The sequence below is a fragment of the Hibiscus syriacus genome, unplaced genomic scaffold (genome assembly GCF_006381635.1).
Source record: "Hibiscus syriacus cultivar Baekdansim isolate YM2019G1 unplaced genomic scaffold, ASM638163v2 tig00000340_pilon, whole genome shotgun sequence".
NCBI classification, from domain to species: domain Eukaryota; kingdom Viridiplantae; phylum Streptophyta; class Magnoliopsida; order Malvales; family Malvaceae; genus Hibiscus; species Hibiscus syriacus.
Window position 1 is genome coordinate 1,765,440 of NW_024061783.1, and position 21,760 is coordinate 1,787,199.

Below are 21,760 nucleotides of genomic sequence, written 5' to 3' on the forward strand. Positions count from 1 at the left end.
CAATTTTCGTGGTTAAATAGAGTGTGTTATTTTTTCTTAAAGCCCTCGATTTGAGTATTTGTATATGTTTGTAAGCTGTGTGCATGTTGTTAATGATTAAAAAAAATTATAATCGTATACTACTTTATAATCACATCAGACAATAAATTAAGTATACAAATGATTCCTCGACTATAGGATGTTATTTTATTGAATCCCCCTACTATCAAAAGTTACAAAGTGATCCCTCGACTATAGGATGTTGCTTGGTTGAGTTCATCGGCTATTAAAAGTTACAAATGATCACCCTCTATTCATTATGTTTTAAATTCATCATTTTTCGTTAAAAATTGACGATAATCTGAGTTGAATGTTAATATGTTGTCTGACATATAATAAAATTTGATCTTAAAATCTCAAATGACTATTATATATAAGATAACAGACTAATATATAACTCAGGCTGTCATTATTTTTTTAATGAAAAATGAAGAATTTGGAGCATAATGAATAGTCGATGACTATTTTATAACTTTTAATAGTTGGAGACTCAATAAAGCATTGTCTGATAGTTGAGGGACCATTTATGTATTATATAATGGCTCGGTATACAGTTTGAAAAGCTTTTTAGTTCTTTTGTATAAGTTTTTTTTTAGCTATGCCCATTTTTAAAGCTCTTTTAGAGTTGCTTTGTCCATGTAGTTGTCTCATCTTGGCCTTGGAATTCCTAGCCATCTTCTTAAACTATCCTTTGGTATTTATACAATTTAGTGGTTACTAGTTTTAATTGTGTCATATCGTAGTTGAGGGTCATTACTAGTGATGGACACGGGACAGGATAGGTCGATTTATTTGTCACCCCAACCCAAAATTCTCTACTTTCATCTGCTCCGGACCTATCCCGACATTTGATGATGTTTCATCTGTCTCAAACTCGTATCGAAATTTGAGACAAAACCATAAGATATAACAAAAAAGAAGAGAAGAAAAAAAGACTCATCTTTTTCGATCATGATGATTTTTGATAACATAAAGTTCTTTTCGACAATATACACGGTGAAGATGTCTCCCATAGTGAGGAAAACAATTTAGTTATGTCCTAGTATAAAGATTTCGATCTAGTTTCGTGGACATCAAGACGATTTTCAATGTAACGGATATTAAATTTGTGATTAGGAAAATTGGAAAGGATTGTTGGGAAGCTTTGAGGTTGAACGGTCATCGGTGACGACGGTTGTTACAGTTAGTAATGATTTTTGAGTTAGAGAAAAAAAATTAAAAAAATCAACGACGAAAATTATCGGTTAGAGATCAAACAATAAAATTTAGTACTAATTTGAGGGTTTAATTGAGTGTGAAAAAATATTTGTTTTTTTCTAAAAAAAATTGAAGGATTCATGTAAGCTTAAAGCAAAAAAAGAATCTTTTCAATTCATCATAAATTCATTTTTACTTGAGTTAAACATTCGAATTCTGACAAGTTGTTAAGGGGAAGTCTCACGTGTGACAGCTTTAACTTATACTAAGGAAATGTGCTATCAGTTTTGTTATTATTTTTTAATAAAATCGGTAAAAAATTAACTAAAATATTATTTTTTCTATCAGTTTTATTATTATTGAACTATTTATCGGTTTTGGTAAAGGGCTATCTAAAACATTATTTTTTCTACTGATTTTGTTATTATTGAGCATTTTACTATAAATGTTAAAAAAATATTAATGTTTTATATAATAATAATAATATTTTAAGTAAATTTTACATGTTTTATTAATAAATAATAATAAAATTAATAACGTCTTTTCTTGATCGTATATTAAAATTATCGTATGATAAAATTTCCCGTCAAAGGGAGGTGTAAAAGGCTGAAACTTTTCAATGCAAAGGAGAGCTTTCTAAAGCCATTAATGGCATCCAACAAACCCTGCCCTCAAACATAAATGCATCAACACAAAATTCACAGTCCCCAACAAAATGGTCCATTCTTTTTGCAATAAAAAGTTGAAAACTTGACGACCAAGAAAGATAAAAAAAAAACATTTTTTTACACACGTTTATTTGTCACAGACTTGAGTGAGAAACACCTGAAAAAGAAAAGAGATTTAGGCCAAGCAGAGAAGGAAACATGGTGGGGACTAGGGGGAATTGCAGAAGAAAAGTGGGCAAGTTAATGGCGAGATCTTGTCCTTTACAGTGGATAAAAGACAAGAAGACTTAAACACATGTTGCGGTAACAAAAAAAGGGTAAATTACGAGTTTAGTATCTAAACTATCAGTTTTGATCCGGTTTAGTAACTCAATTTTTAATTTTTTCAAAAACATACATAAAGTTTAGTTTTTATTTTATTTTAGTACCCTTTCAAAATTTTACGTTAAGTTTTTAAAAAAATAAAAGTTTAGGTACTAAAACGAACAAAAACTGATAGTCTAGGTACTAAATGCTTTAAGTTATTAATGACATATTACTAAAATGAAATGAAAACTAAACATTAGTATGATTTTAAAAAAATTAAAAGTTGAAGTATTAAAATGGATCAAAATTGATAGTTTAAATATTAAATGCGTAATTTACCCATAAAAAGGATAAACTATCCATAATTTTTTTATATTTTTATTTTGACCGGTTGACATTTTTTAAAATTATATTTAACGTTTTGTTTTTATTTGACATCATAATTAAATTTAATTATTAATAAATAATAATATTAGTCTCAAAATTTATATATTGTATCATCCAAATTTATCATTCATACTCGGATTATCTATTCCATCCGGTCAATGGGACAACAATCAGGCGTTCAATTAATGGGAGGGTTTATTTATTCCTTAGCAAGGGTAATAAATAATGAGAAGAAGTGGCCATATTTCCCCCACAAGTGCCCCTTTGAGAGAAACATTGGGGGACCTATTTTTCTGCAATAAAATGAAATAAAATTTTTGTTTGGATTTTTGAAATATGTGAGAGGGATATGGATATATTGGGTAAATTATGCACATAGTACATAAATTATCAGTTTTAATCCATTTTAGTACTTTTTTTTTCAAAATCATATCTAGAGTTTGGTTTTTGTTTCACTTGTTCAAAATTTAACGTTAAGTTTTGAAAAGATTGAAAATTTAGTTATTAAAACAGACCAAAATTGATAGTTTAGATACTGAATGCGTTAAGTTTTTTTATGGCGGGTACTAAAATGAAATGAAAACTAAAGTCAGGTATGGTTTTGGAAAAATTAATAGTTTAGATACTAAAACGAACTAAAATTAATAATTTAGGTAGTAAATGCGTGGTTTACCCTAAACAAAAAGTGCTGCCCTTTGGACTACAATAGGATAGATGATTACTTCTCTCATAAGCCATTCCCATTTCTAATATATCTTCCGAAGTACACTTTCCCCCTCTTTATATAAACTTTTGAAGCCTTTTATACATAGATATAGACATTGTTGCTTAGCTGAAGTACTATTTGGAGAAGATGAGTGCTTCAAAGTTCATTAAATGTGTTACTGTTGGAGACGGAGCTGTTGGCAAAACATGTATGCTCATTTGTTACACCAGCAACAAGTTCCCCACTGTATGATTTCTTCTTCTTCTTCTTTCTCTTTTCCTACATGTTACTGTTTTTCCTTCTAAAAAAAGGGTTTTTTTTATGTCAGGATTATGTACCAACAGTGTTTGACAATTTCAGTGCCAATGTGGCTGTAGATGGGAGCATTGTTTATTTGGGTTTATGGGATACTGCTGGTATTCATTTGAGCTTTTTCTGTTTGATGTTTGGTTGAAGGGAAAAACTGGGTTTTTTTTTTCTCTCTCTCTCCCTATGATTTTCATTTCTGATTTGATTTCTCCATTCTTGTGTGGTTTCAAAAAGGTCAAGAAGATTACAGCAGGTTAAGGCCACTGAGTTACAGAGGTGCAGACATATTTGTTTTGGCTTTCTCATTAATTAGCAGACCAAGCTATGAAAATGTTCTCAAGAAGGTAACTTCCCCCCCCCCCCCCCCTTATTCTTTAAAAAGAAAGAAAAAAAATGTCCTTTTTAGATCATGTTTGAAAAAAGGTGGAATTTTTTTACAGTGGATGCCAGAACTACGTCGTTTCGCACCAAATGTTCCAATAGTACTGGTGGGAACAAAGCTAGGTAGGTTAGGTTATGGTTTGAGAACATGTTCGTTTAATGTTTCGGAAATGAGGTTGGGTAATGTTTTGTTTTCCTGAATGAATCAGATCTGAGGGAAGACAGGGCATGTCTTGCTGATCAAATGGGGTCTTGTGTTATAACATCTGCTCAGGTATGCTCTTTCACATTTTACTATTTCGGTTTCTCCTCGACGGAAACCGAAAACGCCTCCACGATCGCAATTCAAAACCGCTTGTTCGGATACAAATGGTCATGCAGGGAGAAGAATTGAGGAAACAGATCGGTGCAGCGGCCTATGTCGAATGCAGCTCCAAGACTCAGCAGGTGAATTCGATGCCGTTTATGATCACACTAACTATATAAATGTACATATTCCAACGGACACACTAACTATATCTTTGTCCGCGTGTTGGATCAGAACGTGAAAGCCGTTTTCGACACTGCAATCAAGGTCGTTCTTCAACCTCCGAGGAGGAAGGAGGTGGCGAGGAAGATACGCCGCAACCGGAGATCCGGCTGCTCCATTCGGTAAGCGAAGTAGATTGCTTGATGATATGTTTATGTCATTTGAGAACATTTAGCTTATTAGTGTGTCTCTTGTAGTGCACATTATTACTCGAAGATTGTATATTTCACACTCGTATTCGAATACGAATCGGACAATCGAATCGTTTTCGATCTATTTGCAGGAGTTTGATCTGCAGAGGATATGAACATGATGCTTAAATTCGTACATGGAAGAATGATGGAGGGAATTGTTCATTCTCTCATGTATTTATTGCTTTAATTCTGTTTTTGTGTGTATTCTGCTGAAATATTAACTTAGTAGGGAGTTGGATTATCTTCTAGTTAATTACTCTCATTTTTGTCATTTTGATGGCTAAAAGTATTATTAACTAGCTCTATGTATATTTAAATAGTTTTTTAATATTTAATGTGTTTTATTAATATTATATTTATCATTTCTCTAATATTATATTGAAATATTTAGCTCATAGTGTAAATTTTACGGTAAATTATGTGTTTAGTACTTAAACTATTAATTTTATTCCATTTTAGTATCTTAACTTTTATTTTTTTTAAATCATACTTGTTTTATTTTAGTATTTCGTTGTTAAAAACTTTATCTTTTGTTTCGTTTTAGTACTACCGTTGGATAATGATTTTAAAAAAAGTTAAAAGTTTAAGCATTAAAACAAATGTTAATTTTGTTAAATTAGATTTATATAAAATAATTCATTTTTATTATATAAAATAAGTAAAAAAAATGGTATAGAAATAAGTATTATTGTAATAATTTTTAAATGGAGATTTATAATATTATGACAAATTAGATTTTTCACTATAGTCTCAATCTTCATATGATTCGATCGAACCTTAAAAAATCCGACCAAAACTTAAATTTTCAGAAGTATCCATGTGTTTTATTTCGCATTTCTTTCGGATAAAAATGCTTTATAGATCTATTTATTATAGTGATAAATTTAAATTAATTTATATTATTAATTTGATACTACTTAAAAATCGACGAATTATAATTTTAAAATATAATTTCGTTTGTAAAAGTTAAAACTAATAAATGATTTTAAAATACTAGTTCTGAAAAATAATAAATGGGTTTTTTAAATATTAAATGTTAATTCTGTTAAATTTTGACCTTATTTGTTTCTTTATTACTATTACAAGGATTAAATTGATCAATTGAATTATAAAAGAACTAATTTGAACCAGTTTTTATTTCAGAGGGACCTTCCCGGTATTTCCAACGGAAACTTTGCGATTTAATCTGATCCAATGGTCAGAAACTTACCACAGACACTCCTATGAATTTCTCCCGTCAGATTAATTCTTTCAATGAAAACCGTCGGATCCAAAATCCAGTTCGAATCTCACCATTCAATAAAAAAAATTAAAATTTCAAAACTTAACAAGAGAGAGGGAGGAGAGACCGAACCGAACCGAATCGAAGACGAAGACGAAGAAGAAGAAGAAGAAACACCAACAAATTTCTCCTTTTTCTTTCTTTGTTTTTCAATATCAAATGCTTTAAAAGAACTCTAGCTTTTCTCTTTACCTCTCTCTCTATGCGTCGATCGGAATCGAAACCTTCTTTGTTTCGTGGGACTTTGTGGTGGAAATCTCGAGCTTGGAGAAATTTTGGTGTTCTCTTCTGGAATTTTAGGTCTTGGAGATTGTGAATTGGGATTTGGATCTAAAGCGGTTCAATTCGAGTTTATTTAAAGCAATTTGTGAGATTATTCGGTTGATTTTCAGCTGTGGCTGTGTAGGGGGGTATTGGAAAAAAGTTTCGAATTTGATTTTTATTTTTTTTGAAATTTGAGGGAGCTGGAATTGGATGGGGGAAGGAGAAGGAAGTGAGTTCCCGCCAAAAAAGGCGCAATCCGATACGGCTGGTTTTCCGGCGAAGAAGCTTGCAAGGCAGCTGGATTTCACGGCCGGTTTAGGCGGGGTTTCTTCTGCTGGTGCAGTATTGCCGGAACACCCGCAATCGACCCAAGAAATGGCTGTAGCTCCGCCTTCGTCGTTGGGGGCTGCACAGTTACTCAGCAACAGCAGCAACAGATAAAGCCACCGCAAATGGTGGCGACCTTCCCTGTGGCCACTGTGCAACCTCTTACTACAGCATCGTTGAGGGTTCTGTAAGTTCTAGAAATAAAAAAAATTGCGATTTCCCCCCTTTCAGTCGGTTATATTTTGAATCAAACTCTGGAAAAAATTGTTTATTTTTATGCCATTTTTTAAAATTTTAATATGGAAGTAAGCAACTTTACTCAACTTTATTCTTTTTCACATTTCTTGCTTGCTTCAGAAAACCAGAATCCCCAAAAGTAAAACCAAGAGCAACTGAACTAAAAGATGGCACTCCAAAGAAGCAGAAGCAGTGCAATTGTAAACATTCTCGCTGTCTGAAACTGTAAGTAATATACTTGTCTGACGTGAATTGAGCTGTTCCATGATGTTGTGGTACTTTGCCGTCGATATCAATTCAGCTTAGGAGGCTTTAATTAGCTTGAAATGTGCAGTTTTGGACCATATAGTCTTCTGATCATAATCTTTAGAATGTCTTTTGTGCTATTTAATATGACAGTTCCAAATTCATATATTTGATTTTTCTTCCTTCAATTCTTTTACAAAAAGAAATATCAAAATTGTTTGGAGACTATAAAAATACTTCCAAAAATGAGTTGGATATAGTAATAGACATGGACATAAATAGGGGGAGCACAAGGTTCTTAATCTTGAGGTCGTGGGATCGAGTCCCACAGAGGGCATTTCATAATATGGAGGTCTCCCATGGAAGCTGCTCTCAACCTGGCGTTGGGGGCAGCCTACTATCTTACCTCCCTTTACCCCATTACATAGCTTATTAGTCTTTTGTATGTCGTGAAGCATTATATATGCCTATGTTTTAATGGAAATAATGCTACTACATCAACAATAAAGTAAATACCCTTTTTACACTTTATACCGATATTATCTCGATCTTTCTTCAGGCTGATAAGTTGTACTTAATAGCTTATTAGTTTGTTATGCATCGGTTTCCAAATCCATTTAATTTAGGTTGGTTTGCTTCAAACAGCCTCAAAATGCAGATAGTGCTAGGCCTAGGAAATATTATCATCTGAACTAATTGCAGTGCTGAAATAAGAGGAATTATAGTAATTGCAGAAATAGGAGGAACACGCCCTTGATTTTAAAAAATATAATTCATTCTCTGTCCAATTTTGTCATTCTTCAGTATCGGATGGTTCTGTTGAAGGCTAGTCTTTCCTTCTACTTACGTTGACCCTCTTCACTATATGGATCTAAATATATTGTTCTAGCTCTATGACATACGTATAGATGTTTCCAACACAGTGATTAGATTCAGAGTCCATGTATGTTTCCAACACACTGGTTATATTCAGAGTTCATGTATGTTCTATATGTTAAGAAGCTGGCATGAGAGGAAATAGACAGAAATTGGGCTATGACTTTTATGGCTAGCATCTAGGCAGCTTGCCTGGGCTTTTAAGATGGTACTTTTTTTTTCTTTCAATTATTCGTTTTGTATGATTTTTCTGTAAATACAAGTAAATAATCCATTTTTTATGTTAATTATAACCCACACGTTGATGGTATAAGATATAGTAGAAAGTTAATAATTTAATGCCCTGATCAGATATTGCGAATGCTTTGCATCTGGGATATATTGTGATGGGTGCAACTGTGTTAATTGTTATAACAATGTTGAGAATGAAGCTGCGAGAAGAGATTCTATTGAAGCAACTTTGGAGCGTAATCCAAATGCGTTCAGGCCAAAAATTGCTAGCAGTCCCCATGGTGCACGGGATAGCAGGGTATGCTGGATTTAATTCACACTTATGAAATAATGACTTACCGTTTTGCACCATATTGATTCAGCAAAAAGCCATAAAGTTTTTTTTATTGAAAATTTTCCGTCAGGGCACTGGTTTTCTTCTGTTGATTATTTGATGTGAGCTCACTTTTGATTTTAGCACATAGATTATATCCTCTTTCCTTAATTTTCGATGGTTACTCTTAGAAAATTAACTTATGGCAAAAAGTCCGAACTGGGTATTTGATAGCAAAATATAGAATTCAAAGTACAGCATGAATGATTTTGATTTTGATAGAGCTTGCTGCCATTGACATTCTCATATGGACTGGTTCTGAAATAATTTTAGGAAGATGCTGGGGAAGTTCTAATTTGGGAAAACACAACAAAGGATGCCACTGTAAGAAATCTGGGTGCCTTAAAAAGTACTGTGAGTGTTTCCAAGCCAACATTCTCTGCTCTGAAAACTGCAAATGCATGGACTGCAAAAATTTCGAGGGTAGTGAAGAGAGGCAGGCTCTTTTTCACGGTGACCATGCCAACAACATAGCATATATTCAGCAGGCTGCAAATGCTGCCATAACCGGAGCTATTGGGTCCTCTGGTTTTGCATCCATTCCAGTATCTAAGAAGAGAAAAGGCCAGGAACTGTTCTTTGGGTCAACTGCCAAGGATCCATCTGTTCACAGGCTTGGACATTTACCGCAGGTAATCATCGTCCATGTTTATTTATTGACATTTGTCTTCAGAGGAATTTTCTGAATCATATTTCAGCTCCACTTACCTTGAATCTAGCTAATCTTATTTGTCTTAATAAGGAGCAGATGTTTGCTCGAACTTTTTTATTCTCATCCTTCTGCTGCTACTTGACATTCGATTAGTTTACCATAGAAGCTTTCTCCTTCTCATAATTACCTTTAGTTTCTGCTTCTAGAATTTGCATTTTCAGCTTATGTTATTTGTGAATCAGGCAACTCATATCAGAGCTTCTGCACCATCCTCTTCTGTGCCAGTTTCCCGTTCGGGTTCAACTGCTGCATCTGGCACATCAAAACTCACATATAGGTCTTTGTTAGCGGACATCATTCAGAAGCAGGACTTGAAGGAGCTTTGTTCTGTTCTGGTTGTTCTATCTGGAGAAGTAGCGGAGACACTTGCAGGTAAATGGGAATACATGTAAAACGATTTAAATCTCTAGTCTAAACTTCCACTGTCTAATTCGTGACATACTTATTACTTTAGTTCTTACTTCATGTGTTTGCATGAGTAAACATATGGGTACTCGTGCTTATTTCCCGAAAACTATGTGAATGTTATCATGCATAACAATCTACTTATACTTGATTTTCTAATTGAGACAAATTTTCATATGGGTCTTCCCTTAATTTCTGTATTCATTCAGATCAGAGAAGTTTGAGTGAGAAACAGGCCAAAGATCAGACCGAAAACTCCCTTGCGTCATCCACTCAGGACAGGCTGCAAAACCACAAAGATTCTGATGCTGAGAAAACCATGGCTGATGATTGCTCAAGTGCAAGCCCGGCTGATAGAGCTGGTCATGAGGATTCCTGCTCAGATGGTGCTGATACGCCAAAGCAAAGGCCTATGTCTCCGGAAACTTTGGCATTGATGTGTGATGAAGAAGATGCAATGTTCGTGGAAGCTCCCTCTAATGGAGTCATGGGCCATGGCTGCAGCTCATCTTCACAAACGACGGAGATCTATGCAGAGGAGGAAAGAATGGTTTTGACAAAGTTCCGGGATTGTCTCAATAGGCTTATCACTTTTGGAGAAATAAAGGGCAAGTTCCCATCTCCCTTCACTGAAAAATTGATTCACATCTGATTATATTTTGCGCATCAAAAGGGAAGAAAGTTTTGAACATTGAAACCATCCCAAACTTTTTCAGTAACTCGGAGAGAACCGCTTTAGCAAAATTTGTATATAATCATCTTTTTTTTTTCCTGATGTATTAACTTTTGTTATGCATGAACTATTGGGAATTGACGATGCTGCTATATTTCAATTACAGAAACAAAATATTCATCGGTAGCTAGAACAGAGATAGGTGGCCAAAGAACCCTCAGTAATGGAACTGAAGTTGTCAGAAACGAAACTGGGGATCGACAAGGATCCGTTACCAATGGAGTTCCTAAAAATGTTAGTCCACCTACAGTAAAGACATCTCATACGGCTGCTACGGTAGTTGCCACCGCTAACAACGATCTTCAACGGCCTCCATCCCTTCCTGAAAACGGGGATTGTTGAAACATTTTAATATTTCGATATAACAAATTAAGTTAAATGGATTTTAAGATTTTCCAAATGATTTTCTAAGTATATTCGATATAACTATTAGAATATCAAAACATTACTCCAAATATTTCAAAAATCATTTTTGATCCTTACTTAAGTGTAAAATTAAGTTTTAATCATAAAACAATTTCAAAATAATTTTACAAAGTATTTCGAACCAATTCAAAGCCAAAAATTCTAGATTGCTCAGAGGGAACCGATTCCCCCCCATAGGAGGAACCGATTCCCCCCTGAATGGTTTGACTCCGAGATTTCCAGAATGCTCGGAGGGAACCGATTCCCCCCCAAGGGGGTACCGATTCCCCATGTTCAACGGTCGAAATATTTGAATTTTACACTTAGGGAACCGATTCCCTATGAGAGGGAACCGATTCCCCCCACTGTCCAAGCTGTTTTATTAAATGTTTTCACACTAAAACGGCTATAATATCTTCTCTAATTATCCCCAACGTTCAGAAGTGATCCAAGTGTATTTAAGCAAGCTTAGAAGCCATTGATCATAACAAGAAACATCAAGCACTAGAATCAAGAGAGAATCAAAGAGAAAGCATCAAACCTCAAGTTTGAGCATTTCAAGCCCATTTTCATTCAATATTCATTTTGCTTTCAAGAACACTTTTTGTGCTCAGTTGTATTCATCTTTGAGTGTTCTTTTCTTTGTTCTAGAATTGTGCAAACATCTTACCTTGTGAGGTTTTCTTGTAAGTTTGCAAATTTGTAATCTTCTCTTTGAGAAAAGAGTGTTCTCAAGAGTTGGGGTATACTCTTGAGGGAATTGTAAGGTTATCTCTTTGGCCTCAAAAGAAAGAACAAATTAGTGAATTTGTTGGAAAATCCTTAGTGTGGATAGCTAGGTAGTGGACGTAGACTTTGTTTGAGAAAGTCGAACCACTGTAAATCGCTGTGCAATTATTTTCAATTTTCTGCAAAAGCTTCCACAAATTTTTATTGCCAATTCACCCCCTCTTGGCCAATTTCGTCATTCGATTAACTCAACAATTGGTATCAGAGCCTAACTCATTTGAAGGTTTAATCGCCTCTTGAGTCGATCCGGGAAGAGTTACATCGATTACAAAGTCATCAATGGCCTCCACTTCAAACTTCGATTCCGGTCTCGATTCGATGCCCGTCAACAATCCTCCTTTCTTCAATGGAGCTAACTATGCCTATTGGAAGAATAGAATGATGTACTTCATTCAAGCAAGTGACATGGGAGCATGGAATGCTGTAGAAGAAGGATACATCAAACCTCTCACTCATCCAAGGTTGTGGAGTGAAGGAGAGACAAAAATGTTCCAGCTCACTCCAAAGCCATCCATATTATTTTTTGTGCTCTTGGACCAGATGAATACGGAAGAGTTTCATCGTGTACAACCGCCAAAGAAATATGGGACAAACTTCAAGTCACACATGAAGGTACAGATGAGGTAAAGAAATCAAAAATTAGTATTCTAACGCATAGCTATGAAATTTCAGGATGAAACCAAATGAAGACATCAAAGCTATGACGGATAGATTTTCAACGATTGTCAATGGTCTCAAATCATATGGAGAGATCATCTCAAATGAAAAGCTTGTGAGGAAGTTAGTCTACTCCCTCCCAAAATCATGGCAATCAAAAGACGGCAATCATCGAGTCTAAGGACCTATCGTCCTTAACTCTTGAAGAACTTATCGGTTCACTCCTCACTCATGAGATGATGCTTGAAGATGAGGTGGACCTTGATAAAGTTGAAGAGACACCAAAGGAGAAGGAGAAGAAGAAAACATTGGAGTTGCTCTCAAATCCACAAAAGATGAGAGTGATTCTAATGATGATGATGAGAGGAAATGGCATTGTTTGCCAAACGGTTCAGAAAAATGATGAGACCTTACCAAGGAAGAAAATTCAAACGAAACGAAGGCCTCAAAAATGAACCAAAAGAGAAGGACCCATCATTTGCTATGAATGCAAAAGCCGGGCATGTCAATATGATTGCCCACAATTGAAGAAAAAGGGTCAATCAAAGAATAAGCACAAGGCTCATGTGGCTACATGGAGCGATGAAGAAGGTTCCGATGAAGAGGAACAAGAAGTAGCAAACTTGTGCTTGATGGCATTCGGGGAAGATTCTAAGGTAACCTCTAACTCATCCGATTTTGATGATTTATCTTATGATGAGTTATTTGAGGAGTACAATGGGTTGGCTTCGGATTATGAGAAATTGTTTTTAAATATAAAAATGATGTTCAAAATTGAAAAATGAAAACAAACTCATATCCAAAACAACAACGATCTTGAAAGTAAAATCAAAAATTTGCAAATCAAACTAGAAGAGTTTGAAAAGAAAAATTTAGATTTGCAAAATTTACTTTCAAAGATCAATGATGATCATCAAAAGAAAATTGATGATCTTAAAACTTCTTTTGATAAAGTTGGAACAAAACATTTTGAAAAAGGTGAAAATTCAAAATCCAACTTTGTTAGAAAAAGTTTTAGAAACTACAATCATAGAGGTCCCCAAAGAACCTCTAATGGAAAAATCATTAGAAGTGTGTGGGTTCCTAAAGAACTCATTACTACTAAAGATAAAAATATCCTACACAAATGGATACCTAAAGGGACTAGGATTTTGGAAACTAATGAATATGGACCCAAAGAATTTGGGTACCAAAAATCAAAAATTAATCTATGTTTGTAGGGAAAGGAGCATTGCTACAAGGCACGGGAAACAAATTCAAACTCATGGTACCTTGATAGTGGATGCTCAAGACATATGACCGGAGACAAAGCCGGTTCATTAAGCTTAATGCCAAAAATGGAGGAGAAGTGACTTTTGGAGACAATTCAAAAGGTCACATTGAAGGTATTGGTACAATAGGTAATACCTCTTCCATACAAATTAAGAATGTTTATATGTGAATGGATTAAAGCATAATCTATTGAGTATTAGTCAATTATGCGATAAAGGATTCAATGTCTTATTTGAAATTAATGGTTGTAAAGTCATTGACATTGCATCTAATCGGATTATGCTTGTTGGTCATAGAATAGGAAACATTTACATGGTGCATTTAGATTCTATTGATATGACTAATTTATGCCTAGTTGCTAAGGATGAGCATGATAGTTTGGTTATGGCATAGGAGACTAGGTCATGCTAGTATGAGTGTTTTGCAACGGCTAATTCAAGGTGATTTAGTTCGAGGTTGCCTAAGCTTAAATTTGATAATGATAAAATCTGTGATGCTTGTGCTAAAGGAAAACAAAGACGAGTTTCTTTTAAATCTATTAATGATGTATCACTAGTAGAGTATTACAATTGATCCATTTAGATCTTTTTGGGCCAACTAGAACTACTAGCTTGGGAGGAAAACAATATGCATTTGTCTTGGTAGATGACTATTCTAGATACACTTGGTTCTATTCTTAAGTACTAAAGATGAAGCATTAGAAAATTTCATCACATTTTCAAAATAATCCAAAATAAAAAGGATACTCTATCACTAGTGTTAGAAGTGATCATGGAACTGAATTTGAAAATCTTGGATTTATTGAGTTTTGTAATTCTAATGGTATTAGCCACAATTTTTCAGCACCTAGACCCCTCAACAAAATGGAGTTGTTGAGAGTAAAAATCGAACTTTAGAAGAAATGGCTAGAACCATGCTTTGTGAAAATAATTTGCCAAAATATTTTTGGGCGGAAGCCACAAATACCGCTTGTTATGTTATAAATCGAGTAATGATTAGGCCAATTTTAAAGAAAACTCCATATGAAATTCTCAAAAATAAAAAGCCTAACATTAGCTATTTTCATCCTTTTGGATGTAAATGTTTTGTTTTAAACAACGGTAAAGAAAATCTTGGTAAATTTGATGCTAAAAGTGATGAAGGAATTTTTCTGGGTTATTCCTTAAACTCTAAAGCTTATCGTGTATTTAATAAAGAACTTTAGTTGTAGAAGAGTCTATACATGTTGTTTTCGATGATAATCCCCTTCCGAGGAAGGATTCTTCTGTTAATGATGATGTAGGTATTGTACAAGCAAATGACGTTAGATATGACGTTGGAGAATCATCATCAAAGGAAGAAACAAAAGATGAGAAACTCATGATCCCCTCGAGAATCCAACCATTGAAGAAAGGGAAGTATCTTTTCCAAGAGAGTACAACTATGTCAAAGATGGTGAAATTATAGGTGATCCATCAAAAGGGGTAACTACTCGATCTTCTCTTAGAAATATCTGTAATTATGTTGCATTTATTTCATGCATAGAGCCTAAGAACATCAAAGAAGCATTAAAAGATGAACATTGGATTATGGCTATGCAAGAAGAATTAAATCAATTTGAGAGAAGTAAAGTATGGACATTAGTTGAAAGGCCTAGTAATAATCTACTGTAGGTACTAGATGGGTTTTTAGAAATAAACTTGATGAAAGTGGTAATATAGTGAGGAACAAGGCTAGACTTGTTGCTCAAGGCTATACTCAAGAAGAAGGCATAGACTATGATGAAACATACGCTCCCGTAGCTAGGATGGAAGCAATTAGAATGTTATTAGCATTTGCATGTTTCAATGAATTTAATTATATCAAATGGATGTTAAAGTGCATTTTTAAATGGTTTTATAAAGAAGAAGTGTACGTGGAACAACCTCCAGGTTTTGAAGATTCAAATTTTCCGGATCATGTTTTAAAATTGACAAAAGCTCTTTATGGTTTAAAACAAGCTCCTAGAGCTTGGTATGAAAGATTGTCATTTTTTTAATTGAAAAAGATTTTTTAAAAGGAAAGGTTGACACTACATTGTTTTTAAAGAGAAAAGGTAAAGATTATTAGTAGTTCAAATTTATGTTGATGATATAATATTTGGTTCTACTAATGATGTTCTTTGCCAAGAATTTTCTAAGCTAATGCAAAGTGAGTTTGAGATGAGCATGATGGGGAGCTCTCATTTTTCTTGGGACTCCAAATCAAGCAAAGAAAAGATGGCATCTTCATTAATCAAGCTAAGTACGTCAAGATATGCTCAAGAAGTTTGGACTGGAAAATGGGAAACCTCATAACACTCCAATGAGCTCTTCAACAAAGCTTGACTTAGATGAAGGAGGTAAATGTGTAGATGTTAAATTATATAGGTCAATGATTGGCTCTTTGCTTTATCTAACTGCAAGTAGACCGGACATTATGTTTAGTGTTTGCTTATGTGCTAGATTTCAATCATGTCCTAAGAATCACATTTACTAGCTGTTAAGAGAATCTTTAGATACCTTAAGGACACTCCTAGTTTAGGACTTTGGTATCCTAGAGACTCTAGTTTTAGCTTGCATGCTTTTTCTGATGCGGATTATGGAGGATGCAATTAGATAGGAAAAGCACCTCCGGTACTTGCCATTCCTTGGAAATATGCTGATTTCTTGGTTTTCAAAGAACAAAATTGTGTTGCATTATCTACCACTGAAGCGGAATACATTTCAGCCGGTAGTTGCTGTGCACAAGTTTTATGGATGAAACAACAACTTTTTGATTATGGAATTGAAGTAGGTACTATTCCTATCAGTGTGACAATACTAGTGCTATTTGTCTCACTAAAAATCCCATCCAACACTCTAGAACTAAGCACATTGAAATAAGACATCACTTCATTAGAGACCATGTCACTAAGGAAGATGTAGTTCTAGAATTTGTTGATACTTTGCACCAATTAGCGGATATCTTTACAAAACCCTTAGACAAGGAAAGATTTTGGACACTTAGAGAGAATTAGGTTTGACCAACCTATCTTCACTTAGTGTTTAAAATAATTTTGGCACTTTTAATAAAGCTTGAAAAATGCTTATAATAATATTTTTTGATTGCATTCTTGCTATTAGTTAGGGGGTTTGTGATTCTTAATGAAAATTAATTTTATGTTCAAAATCAATTAAAGATTAATTTAATTATTTGAACATAATTAATGTTTGATATATGAGTTGCCAATACCACTAGAAAGATTAATTTAGCATTTTGTGCTTAAAAATTCGGATTTTAGCATTTTGGTGCAGAGGGAATCGATCCCCCCTGAGGGAACCGATTCCCCTTTGAAGGGAACCGATTCCCCCACAGGGGAATCGATACCCCCCTGGGGTTCTGTTAAAATCGAACAGAACACCCCAAATCCCAAACCCTCATTTTATTATATCTTCCGCTGTTCTCACCCTCTAAACCCTCAATCTCCATTTTTGCCTCAAATCAACGATATTAATCGGAATTTGCTTCATAAATCATCTTCCAAACCTGTTGGAATCATTAAAATCGTGCAAACAACATCTAAATCCCCTCAATCTTCATATTTCAAGGTAAATTTTCTAAACTCTTTATTTCATTATTTTTGAACATAGGATTAGTTTCAATTAGTTCTAGGTTGAAATAGTGATCGGGCATTGATTATTTAGTGATTAGAAACTAGATGTTACAACTAATTTCATCAAAAACACAAGAATTTTCAAATTTTTTAAAATTTTCGAAATAATAATAATAAAAAAAGTTATTTTTCAAATTATTGTGTTTTGATCAAATTATATTGTTGTTATGAAAACTACATATATTGTTTCTCAAAACCATATTTTTTCAAAAGTTTTTCAAAAACTTTGCCCATTAGGATTGATTTAGAGAATCTTGAAATATTGAGGACTCATTTGAGTTTTGGGATTAATTGAATTGCATACACTTGTTTTAAATTGCAGGTTATTATATCTATTCCGATTTCCTTCACCATGTCAAATCCTAAACGTCCTAGGTCTTCATCTAGTCGTTCTAGTCGTCAACCAATCCACCTCCAAATCCTCATTCTATCCAATTTCTAATCCCAATCCCACTGATCCTAACTTGACTATCCAAAATTCGTGTTTCAATCATCCTGGGTCTAGAAATCACCGATATTGGTATTATCCATTTTACAAGAATGGAAATTTGATAAACTATTTGATCTTGAACCCATCGTTTACCATCAACTTGTTCGTATATTCTACTCTAATGCCGTATGTATTAAAAACCAAGCTGAAACCGAAACCATAGGAATTCGTTCCTACCTCCTAGGACATTCTTATATATTGACCCGGCATATATAGCCAATACATTTGGATTAGATAATGATGGTCTCGAATGAAAAACAAATTTTAGGTTCTCGTTACAAAAGAAGAGATAGTGCGAGTGTCTTAGACTTACATGAGCGTTTTCTTCATCTAATGATTTCTTGGTGGTTTCGACCATCCGGAGGTCGTTATTCTACTCTTAGAGCTTTGGATCTTTGGTGGTTACATTGTTTTGAAAACCATATTAAAATTAACCTACCTCAGATTATTTTTGCTGAAATTGTTGAAACCGTAAATCTTGTTCCTAACAAGAAACACTGTTCATCTCTAGTTTACGGTTGCTTTTTGAGTAATCTGTTTTCCAAAGCTGCTTAGAGTCGGTCTAGAGCCGTTTTTCCTTAAGAAACAAATAAATCTTCTTCCTTAACGAGAGCGGATGGGTAAAGGACAAAGAAACCGGGGAATGGGTTCGATCTTCTACTCCGGGAGCTAGTTCTTCACAAGCTCCACCCGAGGCTGACGAAGATCCCGAGTTTGAACAATTAATGAGGGATATTGATGAAGATGAAGAAGAACCTGAACAACCCGAAGAGCAGCCCGAGGAGCAAGCACAACAAACGCATCAAATGCCTCCATATTTTCAATCCTTATGGAGACATTCGATTTCCGATACGCTACCATGGACTCGCGCTTTTCCTCTATAGAGTCATTTATCCACAATGGGAGCTCAACAACTAGAGATTCTTCGGGAGATGCGTGCAAACAATGAATCTAAACGCTCGTATCAATGAACTCACACCGAGATGGCCGCTATGCGAGCCCGTTTTCCTCCTACCGATCCGCTTGATTTTATGTTTAGCTTTAAAACTTTGAACAAAATGAATATTGTTTCAACATTTGAATTGTTTGATTTTGGGATTGTTGGATTTTGGATATATGAATGGTGTGAACTTATATGTTTGGTGTGTTTATTCATTTTTGCATCATTTACATTATCATTAGCAATATGACCAATTTTACCATATCACATTATTATGAATATTGATTTATGAAACTAATGGCTAACTCTCTTTTGATTGTGATCTTAGCAGCTTAATCTTATAATTAATAAATCAATTGGCTAAATGATTTTCAAACCTTGTTTTACAATGTCTTTTTGATTTAAACAAAAAGGGGGAGAAGAATAAGTGTTAAAGTAAGGGGGAGTAATTTCTAATTTCAAAACTTGATTTCAAAAATCTTAAAATTACTAAAATGTTTGTTATATCAAAAGGGGGAGATTGTTGAAACATTTTAATATTTCGATATAACAAATTAAGTTAAATGGATTTTAAGATTTTCCAAATGATTTTCTAAGTATATTCGATATAACTATTAGAATATCAAAACATTACTCCAAATATTTCAAAAATCATTTTTGATCCTTATTTAAGTGTAAAATTAAGTTTTAATCATAAAACAATTTCAAATAATTTTACAAAGTATTTCGAACCAATTCAAAGCCAAAAATTCCAGATTGCTCGAGGGAACCGATTCCCCCCCATAGGAGGAACCGATTCCCCCTGAATGGTTTGGCTCCGAGATTTCCAGAATGCTCGGAGGGAACCGATTCCCCCCAAGGGGGTACCGATTCCCCCTGTTCAACGGTCGAAATATTTGAATTTTACACTTAGGGAACCGATTCCCTATGAGAGGGAACGATTCCCACCTGTCCAAGCTGTTTTATTAAATGTTTTCACACTAAAACGGCTATAATATCTTCTCTAATTATCCCCAACGTTCAGAAGTGATCCAAGGTGATTTAAGCAAGCTTAGAAGCCATTGATCAATAACAAGAAACATCAAGCAACTAGAATCAAGAGAGAATCAAAGAGAAAGCATCAACCTCAAGTTTGAGCATTTCAAGCCCATTTTCATTCAATATTCATTTTGCTTCAAGAACACTTTTTGTGCTCAGTTGTATTCATCTTTGAGTGTTCTTTTTGTTCTAGAATTGTGCAAACATCTTACCTTGTGAGGTTTCTTGTAAGTTTGCAAATTGTAATCTTCTTTGAGAAAAGAGTGTTCTCAAGAGTTGGGGTATACTCTTGAGGGAATTGTAAGGTTATCTCTTTGGCCTCAAAAGAAAAGAACAAATTAGTGAATTTGTTGGAAAATCCTTAGTGGATAGCTAAGGTAGTGGACGTAGACTTTGTTTGAGAAAGTCGAACCACTGTAAATCGCTGTGCAATTATTTTCAATTTTCTGCAAAAGCTTCCACAAAATTTTTATTGCCAATTCACCCCCCTCTTGGCCAATTTCGTCATTCGATTAACTCAACAGGGATGCTAAATCGAAAAACGAAAAACAGATGTAAAGATCCAAAGGCGCAAGGTATGGTACTTATCTACACTATTCCACTCTCTCCACCTTCAGATTTGAAGCGATGCAATGTGATGTGGGAACTGACCGTTGCTCTGATTAATTCTATCATTATCGATAAACTTATCGGTTTTCCTCTTCAGCCATAGCTTTAGCTCAATACAGTAGATCCATTTTTTTCAGGGATTCTTTTATAGCATGGAGTTGCCTCAATCATTAATGTATTTTCTTTCTCATTTTTTCCTGGTCATAGTTTAAGAATAATGAAAGAGTTTCGGATGTTCGGATTCAAATCCGAACCCGTTGAATGCAACTTATTTTAAGAATGTTACATGAACCGACTAAGACGCGAGTTCATGTGTTTCATTGTTTGTATGTAACATTATTCTTCTGAAATGAAGAAAACTTTTGTTATTTCCGTGCCTGCATGGTTTTTGCAGTCGAGTCGGTTTGGTTCAGTTTGTCTCTACTTTTATAAATAGTTCTGAAGGTGAACTAAAATGTCTGCGGTGTTTTCGATCGATGTCTCTTCCTATAACATCGGGAGTTAAGATGATTACAAAGTAGTATCTCTTTTAAAGACTTAATCATTTGACAATAAATATGTAATCACTCATGTTGTAATCGTTAGTGTTTGAACTTGAAACTTCTAAAAATAACAACCATTTTTTTTAACTATATGGTATTTTGATTTGTGCTACTTTAATTACTAATTAAAATAACACGAGAAGATTATATTTTAAAGCGCTTCACTGCGAATGGATTGTTTTTAACAAATTTCTCAGCAAGAATAACAAAGGGTATTATAGTACTCTCTCATTCTCATAATTCGTATCTTATATTGATTATACGTGTAGCTTTAGGAGATATATTTAATAAAAGAAAATAACAAAATTATTTCTAAAAAGTTATTAATAAATTTGATATATTTATTTTGATAGACGTAAAAAATGATTCATATAAAGATAAAGAAAAAGAAATATATGTGTTATTGTTTACTGACTTTTCTAATAAGATATTTTATACAATACAATTTAAAAAAGAGAAAATAACCTCAGTGACCAAAAATCCCATATAATATACGATTTTAACCAACTTTTTCCGGATTTGTCAAAATGACCAACAAAATCGCAATGCGATCGCTAATTCGCAACGCGATCTCCATTATCGCAAATTCGCGTTGCATTTTCGCAATGCGATAGTTGAAAATCGTGTTGCGATGGTCTACAGTATCGTTGCGATTTTCCCAATTCGCAATGCGAATAAGTAAATCGCAACGCGAATTGGGAAAATCGCAATGCGAATAAGTAAATCGCAACGCGAATTGGGAAAATCGCAATGCGATACTGACTAACGCAATGCGATAATAAAAAATCGCAACGAGATACTTTCGCAACGCGATACTGACTTTCGCAACGCGATAATACATAATCGCAATGCGATTTTCAAAGCGCCATTAGTATCCTGGCCAAGTATTTTATTTTTAAATTCCAAATATGAATATTAATATATTGGAACACTGAACTGTCCACAGTATATCCCGTAATCGCAA

The 21,760-nt window shown here is 34.2% G+C and overlaps 1 protein-coding gene and 1 pseudogene across 1 annotated transcript; both read left to right on the plus strand.

The window, feature by feature from the left end:
* The first annotated feature begins 1,180 nt into the window (after nt 1–1,180).
* LOC120201850 (rac-like GTP-binding protein ARAC7) lies at nt 1,181–4,941 on the plus strand. The gene is made up of 9 exons (XM_039202388.1): nt 1,181–1,188; nt 3,448–3,549; nt 3,632–3,719; nt 3,847–3,956; nt 4,053–4,116; nt 4,203–4,267; nt 4,375–4,440; nt 4,535–4,644; nt 4,806–4,941. The coding sequence occupies exons 2-9, from the start codon at nt 3,451–3,453 to the stop codon at nt 4,840–4,842; spliced, it is 639 nt and encodes a 212-aa protein (XP_039058319.1). The 5' UTR covers nt 1,181–1,188; nt 3,448–3,450; the 3' UTR covers nt 4,843–4,941.
* A 1,184-nt stretch (nt 4,942–6,125) lies between these two features.
* LOC120201861 lies at nt 6,126–20,329 on the plus strand (annotated as a pseudogene).
* Nucleotides 20,330–21,760: the final 1,431 nt, after the last annotated feature.